The 22,010-nt window shown below is 45.8% G+C and overlaps 1 protein-coding gene across 2 annotated transcripts; it reads right to left on the minus strand.

Moving 5' to 3' along the window:
- Positions 1-6,155: 6,155 nt before the first annotated feature.
- Positions 6,156-7,396, minus strand: LOC125548787. Of its 2 annotated transcripts, none has more exons than XM_048712328.1 (2): positions 7,057-7,396; positions 6,156-6,942 (listed from the first exon to the last, which is right to left on the minus strand). In XM_048712328.1, the coding sequence occupies exons 1-2, from the start codon at positions 7,355-7,357 to the stop codon at positions 6,314-6,316; spliced, it is 930 nt and encodes a 309-aa protein (XP_048568285.1). In that variant the 5' UTR covers positions 7,358-7,396; the 3' UTR covers positions 6,156-6,313. The 2 variants fall into 2 exon arrangements, with proteins under 2 accessions (XP_048568285.1, XP_048568286.1); XM_048712329.1 differs by having other exon boundaries at positions 7,062-7,395.
- Between the last annotated feature and the right edge of the window lie 14,614 nt (positions 7,397-22,010).

Below are 22,010 nucleotides of genomic sequence, written 5' to 3' on the forward strand. Positions count from 1 at the left end.
TCCCTTCGTCGCTCTGGTGAGGCATCCTGGCGTAGAGTTTTGACTCTTCTCTTCTCAAATTTCACTAATTTTTTTAGGATCACGCAGGTATCTTGGAATCATTTCGATGGTTTTGTGACGAGAACATTGTTCTTGGTGCCTCCTGACATTTAGGGGTTGTGGCAGTGTCCCGGGGAGTTGAGCTCCGAGGTGTTGTCGTCACAATCTTATCGTTGTAGTTCTGGAATACCTGAGTTTCGCCGACATCGAAAATCTCTTTTATGCAGTTGTTGGTGAGATAACCTCGACGCCACCCAGTACTGGGGCGGGAGTTCGGGAGTATTGCCATAAATTGTATAACGAATGCTTTTTGAAGGTTGAGGTAAATGATTTCCGAAGGTTTCTTGGTTATGTGTTGAAGGATGGATACAGCTGGATGTAGGATTTGCTAGCTTTGGGTGAGATATTATGCTTCCCCTGTATCCCCAACACCTGATTGCATAACTGGGAAAATTTCGGGAGTTCCGTAGGTGGGAATTCATGTAGCTCTAGTATTTCTTCCGCGGATATTTGGTTTGTGATTGGGTAATCCTTACCAAGTATTTGTTCTTGTCCGTACCATGTTGTTTTATTCATCTACCTCTATCTAAGTGGCTTCTCAATTTATGGAAGTGTGACCATTTATTTGGAATGCATCCGTTCATTCTTGTTCGAATGTTAAGACTATATGTTGCAATTTCGATCCATTTGGTTCAGCTTGAATATATGTCTGTCAAGATGCTAACGAATGTCACCCTCTTCAGGATGGCTCCTCCAACGCGTCAGAATCCGGAACCGCCGCCACCACCTCCACCTTCGGAGGCATGGCAAGCTGTGATGGACGCTACCAATGCCAACACGCAGATGCTTATGCAACTCTTGCAAGAGCGCAACCAAGGAAATCAAGGCCATGGCAACAATCAGAATTAGTTTGCTACACTCAACCAGTTCCTCGCAAACTAGCCAAAGACCTTCAGTAACTGTGTCGAGGCAACAGACGCTGATGATTGGCTCGTGGATATCTGCAAACATTTCGAGTGCAGCAACGTCAGGCCTGAGGACTTTGTCAAGTTTGCCTCGTTCCAACTCAAAGACCAAGCTGTAGAGTGGTATCAGCAATACAAAGATTCCAGAGGAGGTCGCGTGATTACCTGGGATGAATTCCGCCAAGACTTCAAAGCTCACCACATTCCTCAGAGTGTTGTTGAGAGCAAGCGTGAGGAGTTCCACAATCTGAAGCAAGGCAGCTTATCTGTTTACCAGTACAACATCATGTTCCAGAAGCTCACTCGTTTAGCTAAGCAAGACGTCCCTGACGAGAAGAGCATGATTTATCAGTTCAGAGGTGGCCTCAAAGAAGATCTGCAACTAGCCCTTGTGCTTTTCGAGCCGAAGAAGTACGATGAGTTCTACAACATGGCACTGAAACAGGAGACTGCTCAGCTCAAGTGCGATGCTTCCAAGAAGCGAGTCAGGGATGCAACTCCTTCTTCCTCAACTCAAGTGACAACTAAGCAGCAAAATTATTGGTTGCCTCCTCCTCCTCCGTTCCGTCAGCCTTATCAGTAGAAGAGCAAAGTTGGCAATGGATCTTCCCACCCACCCAACCCAGGCTTTCAGAACAAGGCTTCATCTCATGTTCCAAGATCAAGTGCTCCGTATCACCGTCCACTTTCAGAGGTCACGTGCAACAAGTGTCAGCAGAAGGGTCACTATGCCAACAAATGCTTCAACCGGAGGCGTCTTCCTCCTCCTGTGTGATCTGCTAGCACCGCCATGGTCAAGCATAATCCCAAGCATGCCAAGGTCAACTTGATGAAGCAGCTCAGGCAGAGGACTCGTCAGAAGTTATCATGGGTAACCTTCCTGTTAACGATATTCCTGCAAGAGTTCTTTTTGATACTGGTGCATCGCATTCTTTCTTGTCATTCCCTTTTGCATCAAAGCACAATGTTAAGTGGATGACCTAAGGTTTATCAATCCGTGGGAGGCATAGGATGAAGATGGTCTCTCTGAAGCAACCTTGCAACCAAATAACAAAGAGTCTCTTGTGTCCCCAACACACCCAATACAATGGTAAATTGTATAGGTGCACTAGTTCGGCGAAGAGATGGTGATACAAGTGGTATATGGATGGTAGATAAAGGTATTTGTAATCTGAAAATATAAAAACAGCAAGGTAACTAATGATAGAAGTGAGCGTAAACGGTATTGCAATGCGTTGAAACAAGGCCTAGGGTTCATACTTTCACTAGTGCAAGTTCCCTCAACAATAATAGCATAATTGGATCACATAACTATCCCTCAACATGCAACAAAGAGTCACTCCAAGGTCACTAATAGCGGAGAACGAACGAAGAGATTATGGTAGGGTACGAAACCACCTCAAAGTTATTCTTTCCAATCAATCCGTTGGGCTATTCCTATAAGTGTCACAAACAGCCCTAGAGTTCGTACTAGAATAACACCTTAAGACACAAATCAACCAAAACCCTAATGTCACTTAGATACTCCAATGTCACCTTAAGTATCCGTGGGAATGATTATACGATATGCATCACACAATCTCATATCCATTTATTCAACCAACACAAAGGACCTCAAAGAGTGCCCCAAAGTTCTACCAGAGAATCACGACGAAAACGTGTGCCAACCCCTATGCATAGGTTCATGGGCGGAACCCGCAAGTTGATCACCAAAACATATATCAAGTGAATCATGTGGTATCCCATTGTCACCACAGATACGCACGGCAAGACATACATCAAGTGTTCTCAAATCTTTAAAGACTCAATCCGATAAGATAACTTCAAAGGGGAAACTCAATTCATTACAAGAGAGTAGAGGGGGAGGAGAAACATAAGATCCAACTATAATAGCAAAGCTCACGATACATCAAGATCATGCCAAATCAAGAACACGAGAGAGAGAGAGATCAAACACATAGCTACTGGTACATACCCTCAGCCCCGAGGGAGAACTACTCCCTCCTCGTCATGGAGAGCACCGGGATGATGAAGATGGCCACCGGAGAGGGATTCCCCCTCCGGCAGGGTGCCGGAACGGGTCTAGATTGGCTTTCGGTGGCTACAGAGGCTTCTGGCGGCGGAACTCCTGATCTATTGTGCTCCCCGATCGTTTTAGGGTATATGGAGATATATAGGAGGAAGAAGTGCGTCAGGGGGGCCACGAGGGGCCCACAAGGGTGGAGGGCGCGCCCTAGAGGGGTGGGCACGCCCCCTACCTCGTGGCCTCCTCGAAGGTCCCCTGACGTGCACTCCAAGTCTTCTGGGCTTCTTCTGATCCAAAAATAAGTTCCATGAAGTTTCAGGTCAATTGGACTCCGTTTGATTTTCCTTTTCTGCGATACTCTAAAACAAGGTAAACACAGAAACTGGCACTGGGCTCTGGGTTAATAGGTTAGTCCCAAAAATGATATAAAAGTGTATAATAAAGTCCATAAACATCCAAAACAGATAATATAATAGCATGGAACAATAAAAAAATTATAGATACGTTGGAGACGTATCAGTAGGAATGACATCCTCAGTAGCCTTGAACTTAATGGATTCCTCAGGTGGTATTTCATCTAGCACAGAAGGTAGGTGCTCTCTTTGTGAGCCATTAGTTTCATCGAACCGCACATCTACAATTTCAACAACCTTGTGGTGATAGGTGTTGAAGACTCTGTAGGTGTGCGAGTCCTTTCCATAACCAAGCATAAAACCTTCATGTGCTTTCGGTGCAAATTTAGAGTTGTGATGAGGATCTCTAATCCAACATTGAGCACCAAAGACTTTGAAATAATTCACATTGGGTTTCTTGTCAGTGAGGAGTTCATATGAGGTCTTTCTAAAGAATTTGTGAAGATATACCCTGTTGATGATGTGGCATGCAGTATCAATTGCCTCAGGCCAGAAGCGAGGAGTCGTCTTGTACTCATCAAGCATAGTGCGAGCCATCTCAACAAGAGTCATGTTCTTGTGCTCCAGGACGCCATTTTGCCGAGGAGTATAAGGAGTAGATAACTCATGAGTAATACCAAGTTCATCAAGATAGTCATCAAGACCAGTGTTCTTGAACTCAGTTCCATTGTCACTTCTGATGTGCTTGATCTTCACACCAAAGTTTGTTGAAGCCCTCGAAGAAAATCATTTGAAGACTTCCTGCACTTCAGTTTTGTAAGTGATCATATGCACCCATGTATAACAAGAATAATCATCAACAATGACAAAGCCATATAGAGATGCAACATTAGTAAATGTGACATAATGAGTAGGGCCAAAGAGATCCATGTGAAGCAATTCAAATGGAAGAGTGGTAGTCATGATGGTCTTTGAGGGATGCTTGGCCTTGGTCATCTTTCTGGTTTCACAAGCTCCACACAAATGGTCCTTGAGGAATTTGGCACCCTCGATGCCGATGACATGCTTCTTCTTCGCGAGCGTGCGCAAGTTCCTCATGCCAGCATGACCAAGTTGTCGATGCCATAGCCAGCCCTCTGAGGCTTTTGCAAGTAGACATGTAGCAGGTTGTGGTCCTGTGGAGAAATCAACAATATACAGATCTCCTCTCCTAAAGCCTTCGAAGACTTTGGAGTTGTCAGCTTCCATGATCACAACACAACGATACTTGATGCTACCTCTTGAGCACTGCGTTGGTTTTCCCTTGAATAGGAAAGGGTGATGCAGCAAAGTAGCATAAGTATTTCCCTCAGTTTTTGAGAACCAAGGTATTAATCCAGTAGGAGGCCAGGCACAAGTCCCTCATACCTACACAAACAAATAAGAACACCGCAACCAACGCGATAAAGGGGTTGTCAATCCCTTCACGGTCACTTACGAGAGTGAGATCTGATAGAGATAATAATGATAAGATAAATATTTTTAGTATTTTTGTGATATAGATTGAAAGTAAATATTGCAAAGTAAAATAGATCGGAAACTTATAGGATGGAAAATAGACCCGGGGCATAGGTTTCACTAGTGGCTTCTCTCAAGATAGCATAAGTATTACGGTGGGTGAACGAATTACTGTCGAGCAATTGATAGAAAAGCGAATAATTATGAGAATATCTAGGCATGATCATGTATATAGGCATCACGTCCGTGACAAGTAGACTGACTCCTGCCTGCATCTACTACTATTACTCCACACTTCGACCGCTATCCAGCATGCATCTAGAGTATTAAGTTCATAAAAACAGAGTAACGCCTTAGGTAATATGACATGATGTAGAGGGATAAACTCAAGCAATATGATATAAACCCCATCTTTTTATCCTCGATGACAATAGTACAATACGTGCCGTTTCCCTTTCTGTCAATGGGATCGAGCACAGCAAGATTGAACCCAAAGCTAAGCACTTCTTCCATTGCAAGAAAGATCAATCTAGTAGGCCAAACCGAACTGATAATTCGAAGAGACTTGCAAAGATAACCAATCATGCATAAAAGATTTCAGAGAAGAATCAAATATTGTTCATAGATAGACTTGATCATAAACCCACAATTCACCGGATCTCGACAAACACACCGCAAAAAGAGTTACATCGAATAGATCTCCAAGAAGATCGAGGAGAACTTTGTATTGAGATTCAAAGAGAGAGAAGAAGCCATCTAGCTAATAACTATGGACCCGAAGGTCTGAAGTAAACTACTCACACATCATTGGAGGGGCCATGGAGTTGATGTAGAGGCCCTCCGTGATCAATACCCCCTCCGGCGGAGCTCCGGAAAAGGCCCCAAGATGGGATTTCTTGGGTACAGAAGGTTGCGGCGGTGGAAATAGGGTTTCGTGGTGCTCCTGGATGTTTTCGGGGTATGTGAACATATATAGGAGGAAGAAGTAGGTCGGCTGAGCCATGAGGGGCCCATGAGGGGGAGGGCGCGCCCAGGGGGTAGGCGCGCCCCCTGCCTCGTGGACACCTCGTCCGTTTCTTGACGTCCAGTCCAAATCCTCTGGATCACGTTTGTTCCAAAAATCACGCTTCCGAAGGTTTCGTTCCGTTTGAACTCCGTTTGATATTCATTTTCTGCGAAACACTGAAATAGGCAAAAAAAACAGCAATTTGCACTGGGCCTAGGGTTAATAGGCTAGTCCCAAAAATAATATAAAAGTGTAAAATAAAGCCCATTAACATTCAAAACAGATAATATAATAGCATTACACATACATTATCTATATCTATCTATATCTATACCTACTATTAAAGTAAGATGATATTTTTGGTTTCGTCCCACGATAAGTTTTTTTTTCCGTTAGTTTTGATCACGTACGAGGTGGCGAGGTGGTACTAAACGCTGATCTCAATTTTAAGTCCGTTGTTGGGTGTTGGGCCTCCTTCGTACAGATACATATATGGGCCAAAAAAATCATGCGAGCCTTTAGTTTGCCCGCACACCCGTTGTGGTACTATTGCAAAAAGGCCCTTCTCTTTTCTGAAAATTGAACCCGCACTCCTCACGTAAGTGGCTCTGGGAAAAACGATGCGGTAAAACAAAAAATCCTTTTCGTGTATCCTCTGTTTCTTCGTATGCAGACCGGCAGTGTTGGAGGCCGCGGCGGCGAACGGGGTGGACGAGGTGGCGGAGCAGGGGGCGCAGCACATCCCGGCGGAGCAGGGGGCGCCGCACGGGGACTGCGAGCCCGCTGCGCACCTGTCACCCACCAGCGCGGACCCCGAGGCCGTGCCGACGACGATGGACAGAATCAGGATGAGGAGGATGCCACTGCGGATCCATGCCGATCCGAAGCACCGAAGCGCCGGCACAGATCCACGCGGCCCCGTCAAGCAGCCGCCGAGGCCATCGCCGCCGCGCCTCTGCCACAGGCCCAGCCAGCTCCGTGCGCGCAGGCCCAGCCAAAGTCGCGCCGCAACGGGCCGACGAACACGAAGCAGCCATCGGTCATGGGCGTTACAATCTGGGAAATCAGAGAGATGGGGTCAAAGGGCTTAGGAAATCAGAAGAGAGAGAGATGGGGTCAACGGAACCAACACCAAAAGAGGGGATCAAGGGCGGGGAGGGAGGAGGTTACCACACCCATCAGTGCTCGATTCGGGTGCCGCGGGCAAGAAGAGAGAGGGGAACGCCACGGCGTGGGCTGTGGAAGACACGGGCGCGTGGTGTGGTGTGGCTGGAGCATGGATAGAGAGAAGGGCAGCGCTGATGGAGTGATGGGGTTCGTGGGCTCGCTGGATGGATGGATAGATAGAAGAGGAGATGAGCACCGCTGCTCCAGAGGAATGGAGATACAGAATAAAAGCACACGCAGTGGAGAGCTTCTCGGTGAGGATCTGTTGGTGTGGATTTGTTTTTCTAATGGCTGCACCGACCATAAGGTACTAGCACTAGCACCGATTGCAAAAAAATAAAATCTAAATGAGCATCGATATAAGGCAGACTCCAAAGTATCGAAGCAAACAGACGCGAACTTTGTTCTTTTTTGTCCTTTGGGTCGGCGTTTTCAGCCTTGTTCACCTTGTTCCCATGATTGGTAGTGCACCCAACGCGCTGACGCATTTTTCATCCGCGCGGCTGGTATTCAGTCAATTTTTACTCTTTTGCATATATCAAAAAAAATTGCCCAAAGTTCACATAATTCAATCAAATACAAATATTTTATAGTATCACAACCAAATAAAATCTCATGGTTTACAAATCAAATAAAATTTAAATTGGCACAAATACAGTTAAGAGATAAAATTTAAATCTCATAGTAGCCGTGCTTGGAGTGTTGCTGCTGGCGGCGGAGGCGAGAGGTGGCTTGGACGTTGGGGTGCTATGGCGGCGGCGAAAATAGTCCACCAACGCCGGCAAGAATAGTCGCCGGGTAAGGCGTGCTGCTGGGGGAGTTATGTGGGTGCGAGCGACAGCCTTGGCATCGGAACTAGGCGGCAGCGGCGAGGGAGGGGCGGCCGGGTGTGGTGGCCGTCGGCGGGAGAGAAGGGGAATGGCCAATGTGTCATCGACTGGCAGCCCATGGGGAGGACAAGGGAGGGTGTCGCACGCGTGTGCTTCGTGTCCGCGCCGACACAAAGCCAACCCAAATTTGGGTCTAAAAAACATCGCGAGTGGACAAAAAACAAACGCTCATCCATTTGCGTCTGCGTGTTGGGTCGTGATTTATTTTTGTTTCGAGCCAAATGGACACATGTAGACAGTTTGTGTCGGCGCGTTGGAGTTGCCCTAATTAGTTGTCGTTGTTTTTTTGTTAGTCATAGTTTAATGTTCATGCCTACCACATCTTATGAATAGATCATCAGATACAATAATTAAAGATGAGTGAAATATTTGATATAAATATTTCTTAAGGGATAACATATTTTGAGCTCACCCAGACTTGCCGACAATTAAGATATTTCTCAACTCTGCATGTCACCGACATCGTTGGTGACACAAGGTGGAGCGAGTGAGGGATAAAGAGTAGAGAGAATGTCACAACAGTGCATCAACCTAGAATTTAGCCATGATGGGAAGGAAAAACTTGCTTTTTTTAGGTTCCATAGCTAAGGTTATTGCCTTAGAATTGGTTATATTAGAACATGGTGTGACCATGTGAACAAGAGTCTTGACGAATGTTTATTGAATAGGGGCCTATGATATTTTCTCCCTTGAACTCTCGAATAGTATACAACAATTCCACTATTTGTATATCCTGCTAAAGACAATTACACCATTTCGCTTTCACTTGATGATAGTGCTAAGTTGAAATAGGCGCCATCAAAGGATATTCCTATGACTTTCTTAACTTTATACTACTTGGTATGGACACCAACAATCCTTTTTTTAATTGCAGACACCGAGCGTGTTTTTTAAGATACTTTTTTAAGATACAGAGTGTTTCAAATTCTTCTTGCTTCAAAGAGAAAGCTTTTAAATTTGTTCACGCTTTTTAAAAAATGCTCAAAATTCCCAAAAATGATTTCAACTTTTTTAAAATCAATCACAAATTTTAAAAAAAATTGCTTAAAAACATGGTTAAAAATGTTCATTTTCAAAACATGTTTAAATTCTCATAAAAATATAAAAAAATCAGAATTATTTAATTATTTTATAATAAATAAAAATAGTGTTTTTTCAAAAAATAAAATATAAAACCGATTACTAGACTATTCCATGCACCACTACTCTTCCATCAGATGAAGAATATTAGGGTGGCTTCTTTACGTCTACACTTTATACTTCGAAAAGCAATAACAATATAGACTTATTAATGATGTTTATCAGAACTGTATATAAGAAATGGCGCGTACTATCACATGGAGCAGGCTTTACAATATTTTTTGCCTGTTACAACGCATGGGCATTTGTACTAGTTACTAGTTAAAGAAAAAAGGCAAAGAGCACCTCCACCATAGTTCTACAAACTTTTTTTAGAACATAGACGTCCAGCTTTAAATTAATAAAGCCCTCAACATAGGCAGCATGCACAACCAAACAAACCAACAAACGGAACCAAAGCATGTCTTCCATGGTCTCAGACACACCACAAAAGGAAACGGCGGCGAAATAGAGTGCATTACATGGCGCATCCGGCCAAACTTACGAGCACGCAAGCTCGGGGGTAAACATGACCAAAAGGGGCTGCCCATCCCTATGAGGCGGCAGTCGATGACGACGGGGCTCGAGACGCCGAGTAGACGAAGCGAAGACGTGCTAGAGCTTGGCGGTGGAGATCAGAGTCCTGTTGTCTTCCCAGCGGGGCCCACTGCTGCAAGAATAAGATGCATTTGAAGATTACATCAGCAGGGTGTGAGGGAAACACTCCCTCTATAGTAAACTTGTTACGAATCTGCCATAAGGTCCATAGCATGGCCGAAGCACATGTCCACATGATCCGGCGCAAAGAGCCTTGGACCGAGGACAGGGATGACACAAGCTCGGAGCGAGAGCGTGGATCCCAATCCACACCCGCAGCCTCACGGACCGCGCTCCAAGCAAAGCGCGCCAAAGAGCACCGGAAGAACACGTGGTCAGCATCTTCCGGGTCACCACACAAAGCACAAGGACCGGAAGCAGGGCCATTGCGCTTAGCTATATTGATAGAGGTAGGTAGGCGATCTTGGCAGAGTTGCCAGAGGAAAACCTTGATCCTGAGAGGGATTCGAGCCTTCCAAAGCCCGTGGCTGCCGTAGGGGCATGTCCACGGGACAACTCTCTATAGAGGGGCTTGACAGTGAACTTGCCAGAGCCCGAAAGTCTCCAAGAGACCAAGTCTTCAGTGTCCGACAATCGCACATCCGTTATCATTGCCCGTAGGCGATCCCAATCCTCCAGCTCCGGCCCCGATAGCTCCCTTCTAAAGTAGATAGGGGGCGGGGAGGAACTTAGAGTCGAAGCAACCAGTTGGTTGGGCTCAACAGCAATGGAGTAAAGTTGGCTAAACTCCGACCAAAGAGGATGCTAGCCTATCCAAACGTCGTGCCAAAAACGCGTGGAGCGACCATTATTAACCGAGAACCTCGCGCCCCTGGCGAAGAACGGTTTGAGGGATTGGATGGAGTTCCAAAAAGGAGACCCATGAGGTGTTGCCTCAAAGAAATTCCCATGAGGGAAGTATTTGGCATGAAGGAGGTCAACCCAGAGGCCGGTCTCTCCCTGGGCCAACTTCCAGATCCACTTGCACATGAGCGCAATGTTCATCAGCTTAGAGTTGATGATCCCGAGGCCCCCCTGGGCTTTAGGTCTACAGACGGCTTGCCATTTTACCATATGGTACTTCCGTTTAGGTCCCGCTCCTTCCCAAAAGAAACGTGCCCGCGGGGTGTCCATTTTCGTGTGGACCCCATCAGCCAACAAGAACATACCCATGGCAAACATAGGTAGGGACGAGAGGCTGGAGTTAGTTAAGATTAGTCTAGCCCCTGAAGACATAAATCGACCTCTCCGCGGACAAACCCGGTCCGCCACCTTAGTGTTGAGAGGTTCCCAATCGGCAATCGAGCATTTCTTCTCTGCGATTGGGAGGCCGAGGTAGGTGAACGGAAACTTCCCAAGTTTGCAGTTAAGCAAATTGGCTACCCGCAGACTTTCGACCGCGTCCATCCCTATGGACACCACTTCACATTTGTGAAAGTTAATTTTTAGTCCGGACATGAGTTCAAAACACAGAAGGATGACCTTAACCGTTGCGATACTGTGTTCGTCCGGCTCGAAAAGGAGAAGTGTGTCATCCGCATACTGCAGGTGTGACACACCCCCCGGGATCAGATTACCGACCACTCCCCTGATGTGTCCAGCAGAACGAGCTTTGTCTGGCATGGCGCCCAAAGCGTCCTCCACAAAGTTGAAGAGCAACGGCAAGGCTGGGTCCCCTTGACGCAGCCCACGCTTGTTGCAGAGGAAGTTTCCTACTTCTCCATTCACCGCAATCGCCGTTTGGCCCCCCGAGACCAATTGCATCATGCGATGAACCCATATCGACGAAAATCCTCGGTCCAGGAGGATTTGTCGGAGAAACTCCCAGTTCACTCGATCGTACGCCTTCTCAAAATCTAATTTCAAAAGAATTGCAGGCTGGCGAGTGCGTTTGAGCGAGTGAACAATCTCTTGGATGGCCAACGACCCCTCCAAAATGTTGCGACCACGAATAAAAGCCGACTGGTTCCTACTAATAATACGATGAGCTATCGGAGACAAGCGCATAGTACAAGCCTTAGAACAAATTTTAAACGGGACGTTAATAAGCGCAATAGGGCGAAAAAGTCTAATATTGTCCGCGCCCTGAACTTTGGGGATAAGAGAGAGAACCCCAAAGTTAAGGCAAGATATATCTACAGTGCCACGCATGAACCCGTTACATACTTCGAAAATAGGTCCATTGAGCACTTGCCAAAACCGTTTAAACATCGCCACCGGCCACCCATCCGGACCAGGGGCGGTGTCAATTTTCATCCCAAGGGCCGCCTGGTCAATCTCTTGGGGGAGGAAAGCCAGCCCCAGGCCCTCATTTTCCTCGTCCGTGACCCGCAACGCGGGGTCCCAAACATCTGACCGCAGTCGAGCCCGGGACTCCTCCCTGGAGCCCATCAATTGGATGTAGAAGTCGTAAATGTGACCGACGATATCCTGTTGTCGCAAAAGGAGCCCCTGCTCAAATTGCAGTCTCAGGATGGCGCACTTACAACGCCGGCCGTTAGCGTAGGCATGAAAATATTTAGTGTCCGCGTCCCCCTTGAGCATCCACTTGATACCACCGCGTCTACGCCAGTACTCCTCCTCGGCTCTAAGGAGGGACTCAACTTGGGCTTCTATAGCGTAGCGCTGAGCCCAGTCTTGCTCCGAGAAAACCTGCGAATCCGCAGTCGCATCCATACGAGCGAGGTCCGCGATCAAACGCGATCGGAGCAGCTTATCCTCACGGCCCTGGTTAGCCCCCAACCTTTGAGAGCCGCACGCATTCCCGCCCCTGCGGCAATCCAGAACTCCATTGGCCCGTGCGTGTGCCCGATCCGGGCAACACATGTCTTCCATTTGGAGAGAAATATTTGCTCGAAGTTCGGGGTCTCGAACCACGCGGTTTCAAAGAAGAAATGAGGGCTACGTTTTAACCTATCCTCCCCTAAGGAGAGGATTAAGGGGACGTGGTCCGACCCGATCCTCGTTTCAGCGTGTAAGGAGCACATGGGAAATAGCATTTCCCACTCCGCGGACATAAAAACCCGGTCCAGCACAGACCGCACCGGCGTAAGCTGCTTGTTTGTCCAAGTGTAGCATGCGCCCACGCGGGCCACTTCCCTAAGGGCCATAGATGCTATCGCATTATTAAACATGGACACCCTTGTCCAGTTAATGATCCCGTTGTTCTTATCTGCTCCCGAACGGATTAAGTTGAAATCACCACCCACTATCAGTGGCAAGTTACGCACGCCCAAGGACGCTACCTTCTCTTGTAGTTGCCCCAAGAACTCATGCGAGTGCGAGTGGTCGGACGGGCCATAAACCACGATAACCTCCCACTCATGGAGGGTTGTGCGGTGGCGCACGTGTGCCGACAAGAAAAATCTACCGGCATCCCACGCCACCACCTCGCAGCAGACTTGGTTGATGCCAAGCAACAGACCCCCCGAGTGGCCCACCGCCGGCACCCATTGCCATGCGAAGCGTTCGAGCGGATCGACGGCTAGCAGGTCCCGATGAGAAAACTCGGCCTTGATGGTTTCCTGCAAGCCAACTACGTCGATCCCCTCAACACGTATGAAATATTTTAGCTGGGTCTGCTTCCCAACATGGCTGAAGCCTCGGATGTTCCATAAGATGAAACACATTATATTATGCGGTTGCGGAGGCGGATACCGTGAGCGGTAACCGCTTTGGCCACACGTCGTGTCTTGGCAGGACAATGGGTTGAGGGGGACGGCGCAGCCCCTGCTGCTGTGTTCTCCTGATCGGGCCGCGCAACAGGAACTAGAGAAGCCCCTGCTTCTTCTGCTACTGGTGCAACGCGGGCCGCCACTGCCTGGGCGAACGCGGCCTGCGCGATTTCCTTAGAGCGGATGAGAGATAAAAGTTCTTGAGCTTCACCCACATCGGACATATCGACACCACTATCCTCTAAGATACCCCCTAAACGCTCGTCCGAATAGTCGTCAAAAATCATAAAACGGGGTAGGGGATTACCTTCGGTTTCCATGCTCTTCTGGGCCACCAAGAGTTGAGCGCGTTGCAGTGCTGGAAGGTTGCCCTTGGCGCCCTTCGAGCGGGAGCTTGCCCTCTCCTACGCCACCAGAGCCCCCACCACCGCCTTGGAGCGCTTGGCCGTGGATATGGGCACCGCATTGGTCACCTCCGCCCGAAGCGCATCAGAGGGAGGAGGGGGGATAGCCGGCGAGGGGCCACCAGTCGGACCCCCAGGAGAGGCCAGCGCCATCACCACCGGCCGGTGCGAGGCAGGCGTGCCCGCACGAACCGATGGGGGCTTGCCGACGCCACCGAGGGAGTCTTGCGGCCCGCCGTCTTCTTGTGGAGCCGCACCCCGCCGCCACTGCTACGTCTTGAGCTTGCGTTGGTTTTCCCCGAAGAGGAAGGGATGATGCAGCAGAGTAGCGTAAGTATTTCCCTCAATTTTTGAGAACCAAGGTATCAATCCAGTAGGAGGCCACGCTCAAGTCCCTCGTACCTGCACAAAGCGATAGCTACTCGCAACCAACGCGATTAGGGGTTGTCAATCCCTTCACGGTCACTTACGAGAGTGAGATCTGATAGATATAATATTTTTGGTATAAAGATGCAAAGTAAAAAGTAAAAGCAAAGTAAAAAAGCAAAGCAAGATTAAAGTGATGGAGATTGATATGATGAGAATAGACCCGGGGGCCATAGGTTTCACTAGTGGCTTCTCTCAAGAGCATAAGTTTCTACGGTGGGTGAACAAGTTACTGTTGAGCAATTGACAAAATTGAGCATAGTTATGAGAATATCTAGGCATGATCATGTATATAGGCATCACGTCCGTGACAAGTAGATCGAAACGATTCTGCATCTACTACTATTACTCCACTCATCGACCGCTATCCAGCATGCATCTAGAGTATTAAGTTAAAAACAAAGTAACGCCTTAAGCAAGATGACATGATGTAGAGAGATAAATTCATGCAATATGAAATAAACCCCATCTTGTTATCCTCGATGGCAACGGTACAATACGTGCCTTGCTGCCCCTTCTGTCACTGGGTCAGGACACCGCAAGATTGAACCCAAAGCTAAGCACTTCTCCCATGGCAAGAACTACCAATCTAGTTGGACAAACCAAACGGATAATTCGAAGAGACTTGCAAAGATAACCAATCATACATAAAAGAATTCAGAGAAGATTCAAATATTATTCATAGATAGACTTGATCATAAACCCACAATTCATCGATCTCAACAAACACACCGCAAAAAGAAGATTACATCAAATAGATCTCCACAAGAGAGGGGGAGAACTTTGTATTGAGATTCAAAGAGAGAGAAGAAGCCATCTAGCTACTAACTATGGACCCGAAGGTCTGAGGTAAACTACTTACACTTCATTGGAGAGGCTAGGATGATGTAGAAGCCCTCCGTGATGACGGCCCTCTTCCGGTGGAGCTCCAGAACAGGCCCCAAGATGGGATCTCGTGGATACAGAAAGTTGCGGCGGTGGAATTAGGTTTTTTGGCTCCTGTTCTGATTGTTTGGGGGTACGTGTGTATATATAGGAGGAAGAAGTACGCCGGAGGAGCAACGAGGGGCCCACAAGGCAGGGGGCGCGCTCTAGGGGGGGGCGCCCCCCACCCTCGTGACCGCCTCTTTTGTTCCTTGGAGCAGGGTCCAAGTCTCCTGGATCACGTTCGGTGAGAAAATCACGTTCCCGAAGATTTTATTCCGTTTGGACTCCGTTTGATATTCCGTTTCTTTGAAACACTAAAATAGGCAAAAACAGCAATTCTGGGCTGGGCCTCCGGTTAATAGGTTAGTCCCAAAAATAATATAAACATGGAAAATAAAGCCCAATATAGTCCAAAACAGTAGATAATATAGCATGGAGCAATCAAAAATTATAGATACATTGGAGATGTATCAGGCATCCCCAAGCTTAATTCCTGCTCGTCCTCGAGTAGGTAAATGGTAAAAAAAGAATTTTTGATGCGGAGTGCTACTTGGCATAATTTCAATGCAAATTGTCTTAATTGTGGTATGAATATTCAGATTAGAAAGATTCAAGACAAAAGTTTATATTGCCATAAAAATAATAATACTTCAAGCATACTAACAAATCAATTATGTCTTCTCAAAATAACATGGCCAAAGAAAGTTATCCCTACAAAATCATATAGTCTGGCTATGCTCCATCTTCACCACACAAAGTATTTAAATGGCAGGATCAGTCACCCGGGCAAACCAAAACCCTCCTCCAAGAAGAATTGTGCTATGCCCCCCCCCCCGATATCCCTATAGAGCGAAAGAGCTGCCTGGTGATCCCTAGGTTGCAGCACGTCCGGTCGTTAACTCCTCGCTAGCTGCCGCTGTTTCTAGGACCGACCGACGCCTCACCTGCATGCATAGGTACCTACGTAGTGTAGTGTCGGTCGCACATTCATAATAGCATTCGGACTCATGTGCCTTCCTGAACCAGGGGAGTTCCCTTGCTCCTGCTGCGTACGATTAGCCGGCCTTGCGGCGGCAAAAGGATTAGGACGTGGAATTGCTTCTTGTCTGCTTTGCCGAGTGCACAACCCCGATGACAAGCCAAGCAATTGTTTCATACTCTAACTTTTTCAAAACTTTTTCAATATTCATGCAATACATGAGCGTGAGCCATGGATATAGCACTATAGGTGGAATAGAATGGTGGTTGTGGAGAAGAAAAAAGGAGGGGAAGATAGTCTCACATCAACTAGGCGTATCAACGAGCTATGGAGATGCCCATCAATAGATATCAATGTGAGTGAGTAGGGATTGCCATGCAATGGATGCACTAGAGCTATAAATGTATGAAAGCTCAACAAAAGAAACTAAGTGGGTGTGTATCCAACTTGCTTGCTCACGAAGACCTAGGGCAATTTGAGGAAGCCCATTATTGAAATATACAAGCCAAGTTCTATAATGTAAAATTTCCACTAGTATATGAAAGTGACAACATATGAGACTCTCTATATGAAGACCATGGTGCTACTTTGAAGCACAATATATGAGACTCGCTATATCATGGTGCTACTTTGAAGCACAAGTGTGGAAAAAAGGATAGTAGCATTGCCCCTTTTTATTTATTTTCTATTTTTTTGGGGCCTTCTTTTTTTTCTTTGGCATTTCTCTTTTTTTTATTGGGACAATGCTCTATTGAATGATGATCATCACACTTTTATTTATTTACAACTCAATGATTACAACTCGATTCTAAAACAAAGTATGACTCTATATGGATGCCTCCGGCGGTGTAACGGGATATGCAATGAATCAATAGTGACAAGTATGAAAAAATTATGAACGGTGGCTTTGCCAGAAATACCATGTCAACTACATGATCATGCTAAGCAATATGACAATGATGAATGTGTCATGATGAACTAGATGGTGGAAGTTGCATGGCAATATATCTCGGAATGGCTATGGAAATGCCATAATAGGTAGGTATGGTGGCTGTTTTGAGGAAGGTATATGGTAGGTGTATGATACCGGCGAAAAGTGCGCGGTATTAGAGAGGCTAGCAAAGGTGGAAGGGTGAGAGTGCGTATAATCCATGGACTCAACATTAGTCATAAAGAACTCATATACTTGTTGCAAAAATCTAGAAGTTATCACAGCAAAGTATTACGCGCATGCTCCTAGGGGGATAGATTGGTAGGAAAAGACCATCGCTCGTCCCCGACCGCCACTCATAAGGAAGATAATCAATAAATAAATCATGCTCCGACTTCATCACATAACGGTTCACCATACGTGCATGCTACGGGAATCACAAACTTTTACACAAGTATTCTTTAAATTCACAACTACTCAACTAGCATGACTTTAATATTATCACCTCCATATCTCAAAACAATTATCATGTTTCAATCTTTTCTTAGTATTCAACACACTCAAAAGAAAGTTTCACAAATCTTGAATACCAAGCATATTATTATTAAGCAAATTACCATGCTATTAAGACTCTCAAAATAATTTAAGTGAAGCATGAGAGATCAATAGTTTCTTTAAAACAAATCCACCACCGTGCTCTAAAAGATCTAAGTGAAGCACATAGAGCAAAATTATAACGCTCAAAAGATATAAGTGAAGCACATAGAGCAAAACTACTTAGCTCAAAAGATATAAGTGAAACACATAGAGCAAAACTACTTAGCTCAAAAGATATAAGTGAAGCACATAGAGTATTCTATCAAATTTTAATTCATGTATGGCTCTCTCAAAAGTTGTGTACAGAAAGGATGATTGTGGCATACTAAAACACAAAGACAAAAATAATACAAGACGCTCCAAGCAAAACACATATCATGTTGGTGAATAAAAATATAGCTCCAAGTAAATTACCGATGGAAGTGGACGAAAGAGGGGATGACTTCCGGGGCATCCTCAAGCTTTTACTTTTTGGTGTCCTTGGATTATCTTGGGGGTGCCATGGGAATCCCCAATCTTAGGCTCTTGCCACTCCTTGTTCCATAATCCATCACAAGAATTCACCCAAAACTTGAAAACTTCACAACACAAAACTTAAAGTAGAAAACTCGTGAGCTCCGTTAGCAAAAGAAAACAAAAGACCACTTCATGGTACTGTAATGAACTCATTCTTTATTTATATGGTGTTAAACCTACTGTATTCCAACTTCTCTATGGATTATAAACTATTTTACTAGCCATAGATTCATCAAAATAAGCAAACAACACACGAAAAACAGAATCTGTCAAAAACAGAACAGTCTGTAGTAATCTGTAGCTAGCGCAAGATCTGGAACCCCAAAAATTCTAAAATAAATTGCTGGACGTCAGGAATTTATCTATTAATCATCTGTAAAAATAATTAACTAAATATCACTCTTAAAATAAAAATGACAGCAGTTCTCGTGAGCGCTAAAGTTTCTGTTTTTACAGCAAGTTCAACAAGACTTTCCCCAAGTCTTCCCAACGGTTCTACTTGACAGAAACACTAATTAAACACAAAAAACACAACCAAAACAGAGGCTAAATAATTTATTTATTACTAAACAGGAGTAAAAAGCAAGGAATAAAAATAAAATTGGGTTGCCTCCCAACAAGCGCTATCGTTTAACGCCCCTAGCTAGGCATAAAAGCGAGGATAGATCTAGGTATTGCCATAATAGTAAGATAGATTATTAAAACTCATTTCATATTCTCTATGTTCGGCAGCAAGCTTTCTTTGAGGCAAGAAAAAGTAATCAAAAGGACTAAATTTAATGGGACAAAAGTCCCCAAGATCAACCTTGGGAGGTATAGGTTCCTCCTTTGGTCCTTCGTAATGCACAACCAATTCATCATTATAAGCATTCTTTTGACAGAACTTTGTAAGCCTATATTCAAGAGAATATCCTAGCTCATTATTTCGAATAGCCAAATCATCACTAAGTTCAGAAATTTTATCAACTAAAACATTGGTAGGAACCCTTCTTCTAAGATTTTCATTGAAAGCAACATCATCTAGAGATTGAAAACGCATTATTTCTTCTTGATCAAAGAGGATAGTTTCTATGGGAGGACGGCAAGCGTCCATCCTATAATGCGCAAAGATTTATTTGGCTTCTCTTATTATGAATCTAAACTCATGAGCCAAAAAGATAGTAGCGGCACGATTAACAAAACAATGCTCAATATTAGAAAATTCCAGAAAAATCCTTTGTATGGAAGGATGCATGTGCATGAATTGTCTTTGAAGTTCAACTACAAGCATGGCAATAGCGTCCGCAAGACTACTAGTTCTGTGAAGGATAGAACTACCCATAGAAGGTAAAGCACCGACACAAGTAAAGAAATCTTGAATACCTCCTTTTCCAATAATATTACCACTACCAACACGGATTTTTTTTGTATGAAAGATGGTAGGTTCTTTAGCAGGAGCATCAGAATTTTCCATGATATTGTTATCGCCCATATTGGCGATAACTTCCCCAATTTCAGACATAACGACAAGCGAGCAAACTAGCACATGAGCAAACAAGAGGCAAATAGAGAGGGAGGACAGAGAGAGAGAGAGAGAGAGAGGGCGAATAAAACGGCAAGGGTGAATTGGGGGGAGAGGAAAACGAGAGGCAAATGGCAAATAATGTAATGCGAGAGATAGGGATTGTGATGGGTACTTGGTATGTTGACTTTTTACGTAGATTCCCCGGCAACGGCGCCAGAAATCCTTCTTACTACGTCTTGAGCTTGCGTTGGTTTTCCCCGAAGAGGAAGGGATGATGCAGCAGAGTAGCGTAAGTATTTCCCTCAGTTTTTGAGAACCAAGGTATCAATCTAGTAGGAGGCCACGCTCAAGTCCCTCGTACCTGCACAAAGCGATAGCTACTCGCAACCAAAGCGATTAGGGGTTGTCAATCCCTTCACGGTCACTTACGAGAGTGAGATATGATAGATATAATATTTTTGGTATAAAGATGCAAAGTAAAAAGTAAAAGCAAAGTAAAAAAGCAAAGCAAGATTAAAGTGATGGAGATTGATATGATGAGAATAGACCCAGGGGCCATAGGTTTCACTAGTGGCTTCTCTCAAGAGCATAAGTTTCTACGGTGGGTGAACAAATTACTGTTGAGCAATTGACAGAATTGAGCATAGTTATGAGAATATCTAGGCATGATCATGTATATAGGCATCATGTCCGTGACAAGTAGATCGAAACGATTCTGCATCTACTACTATTACTCCACTCATCAACCGCTATCCAGCATGCATCTAGAGTATTAAGTTAAAAACAGAGTAACACCTTAAGCAAGATGACATGATGTAGAGAGATAAATTCATGCAATATGAAATAAACCCCATCTTGTTATCCTCGATGGCAACGATACAATACGTGCCTTGCTGCCCCTTCTGTCACTGGGTAAGGACACGCAAGATCGAACCCAAAGCTAAGCACTTCTCCCATGGCAAGAACTACCAATCTAGTTGGCAAAACCAAACGGATAATTCAAAGAGACTTGCAAAGATAATCAATCATACATAAAAGAATTCAGAGAAGATTCAAATATTATTCATAGATAGACTTGATCATAAACCCACAATTCATCAGTCTCAACAAACACACCGCAAAAAGAAGATTACATCGAATAGATCTCCACAAGAGAGGGGGAGAACTTTGTATTGAGATTCAAAGAGAGATAAGAAGCCATCTAGCTACTAACTATGGACCCGAAGGTCTGAGGTAAACTACTCACACTTCATCGGAGAGGCTAGGATGATGTAGAAGCCCTCCGTGATGACGGCCCTCTTCCGGCGGAGCTCCGGAACAGGCCCCAAGATGGGATCTCGTGGATACAGAAAGTTGCGGCGGTGGAATTAGGTTTTTTGGCTCCTGTTCTGATCGTTTGGAGGTACGTGTGTATATATAGGAGGAAGAAGTACGCCGGAGGAGCAACGAGGGGCCCACGAGGCAGGGGGCGCGCCCTAGGGGGGGCGCCCCCACCCTCGTGACCGCCTCTTTTGTTCCTTGGAGCAGGGTCCAAGTCTGCTGGATCACGTTCGGTGAGAAAATCACGTTCCCAAAGATTTTATTCCGTTTAGACTCCGTTTAATATTCCGTTTATTCGAAACACTGAAATAGGCAAAAAACAAAAATTCTGGGCTGGGCCTCCGGTTAATAGGTTAGTCCCAAAAATAATATAAACGTGGAAAAGAAAGCCCAATATAGTCCAAAACAGTAGATAATATAGCATGGAGCAATCAAAAATTATAGATACGTTGGAGACGTATCAGCCACCGAGGCCGATCACAGACTTGGGGGAGCGCGACGCGAAAGCGCGCAGCCCACCCACCTCCGCAGCCATCGGGGAGACAAGCATCGAGCGGCCCTCCGAGTCGCACGAAGCCGAGACGCCCTTGTCGAGGTCGAGGCCGAGTGACATGTTGGAGCCATATTGATTGAAGCCGTCTCGTTGCTGCCCACAACCACTTGACGCTCCTCCTGGTCCTTTGCAGCCCCCGCAGCCGGGGCCGCGGCCTCAGAAACCTTGTCCTTGAAGCCCAGCTTGTTCCAAGTCGCGGTGTCGATGGAGTCATCACCCATGCTCGTGTCACGATCCTTGTCCTTGCCATTCGGCCCCTTGTCCATGCTTGAAGGGGGAGGGGGAGGGGGAGAGGGCAGCACCCTGCAGACCACCCGCCTCGGCCTCTAGCCGAATGTTGAAGCCCTCACTGTTGAACCACACTTGGACATACCCCCTGAGTTTAGCCGGGGAGCGACACGCAAAGCGCATCCGCACAAGTCCGAGCCCCACCAACGATGCCTTGCCCACCTCCATCGGGCGCCCAATCATCACTGTCCCTGCCATGAGGCGATCCACGCGGCGGTGCTTGGGCGGCACA

Source organism: Triticum urartu, chromosome 3 (assembly GCF_003073215.2).
Source record: "Triticum urartu cultivar G1812 chromosome 3, Tu2.1, whole genome shotgun sequence".
NCBI classification, from domain to species: Eukaryota; Viridiplantae; Streptophyta; class Magnoliopsida; order Poales; family Poaceae; genus Triticum; species Triticum urartu.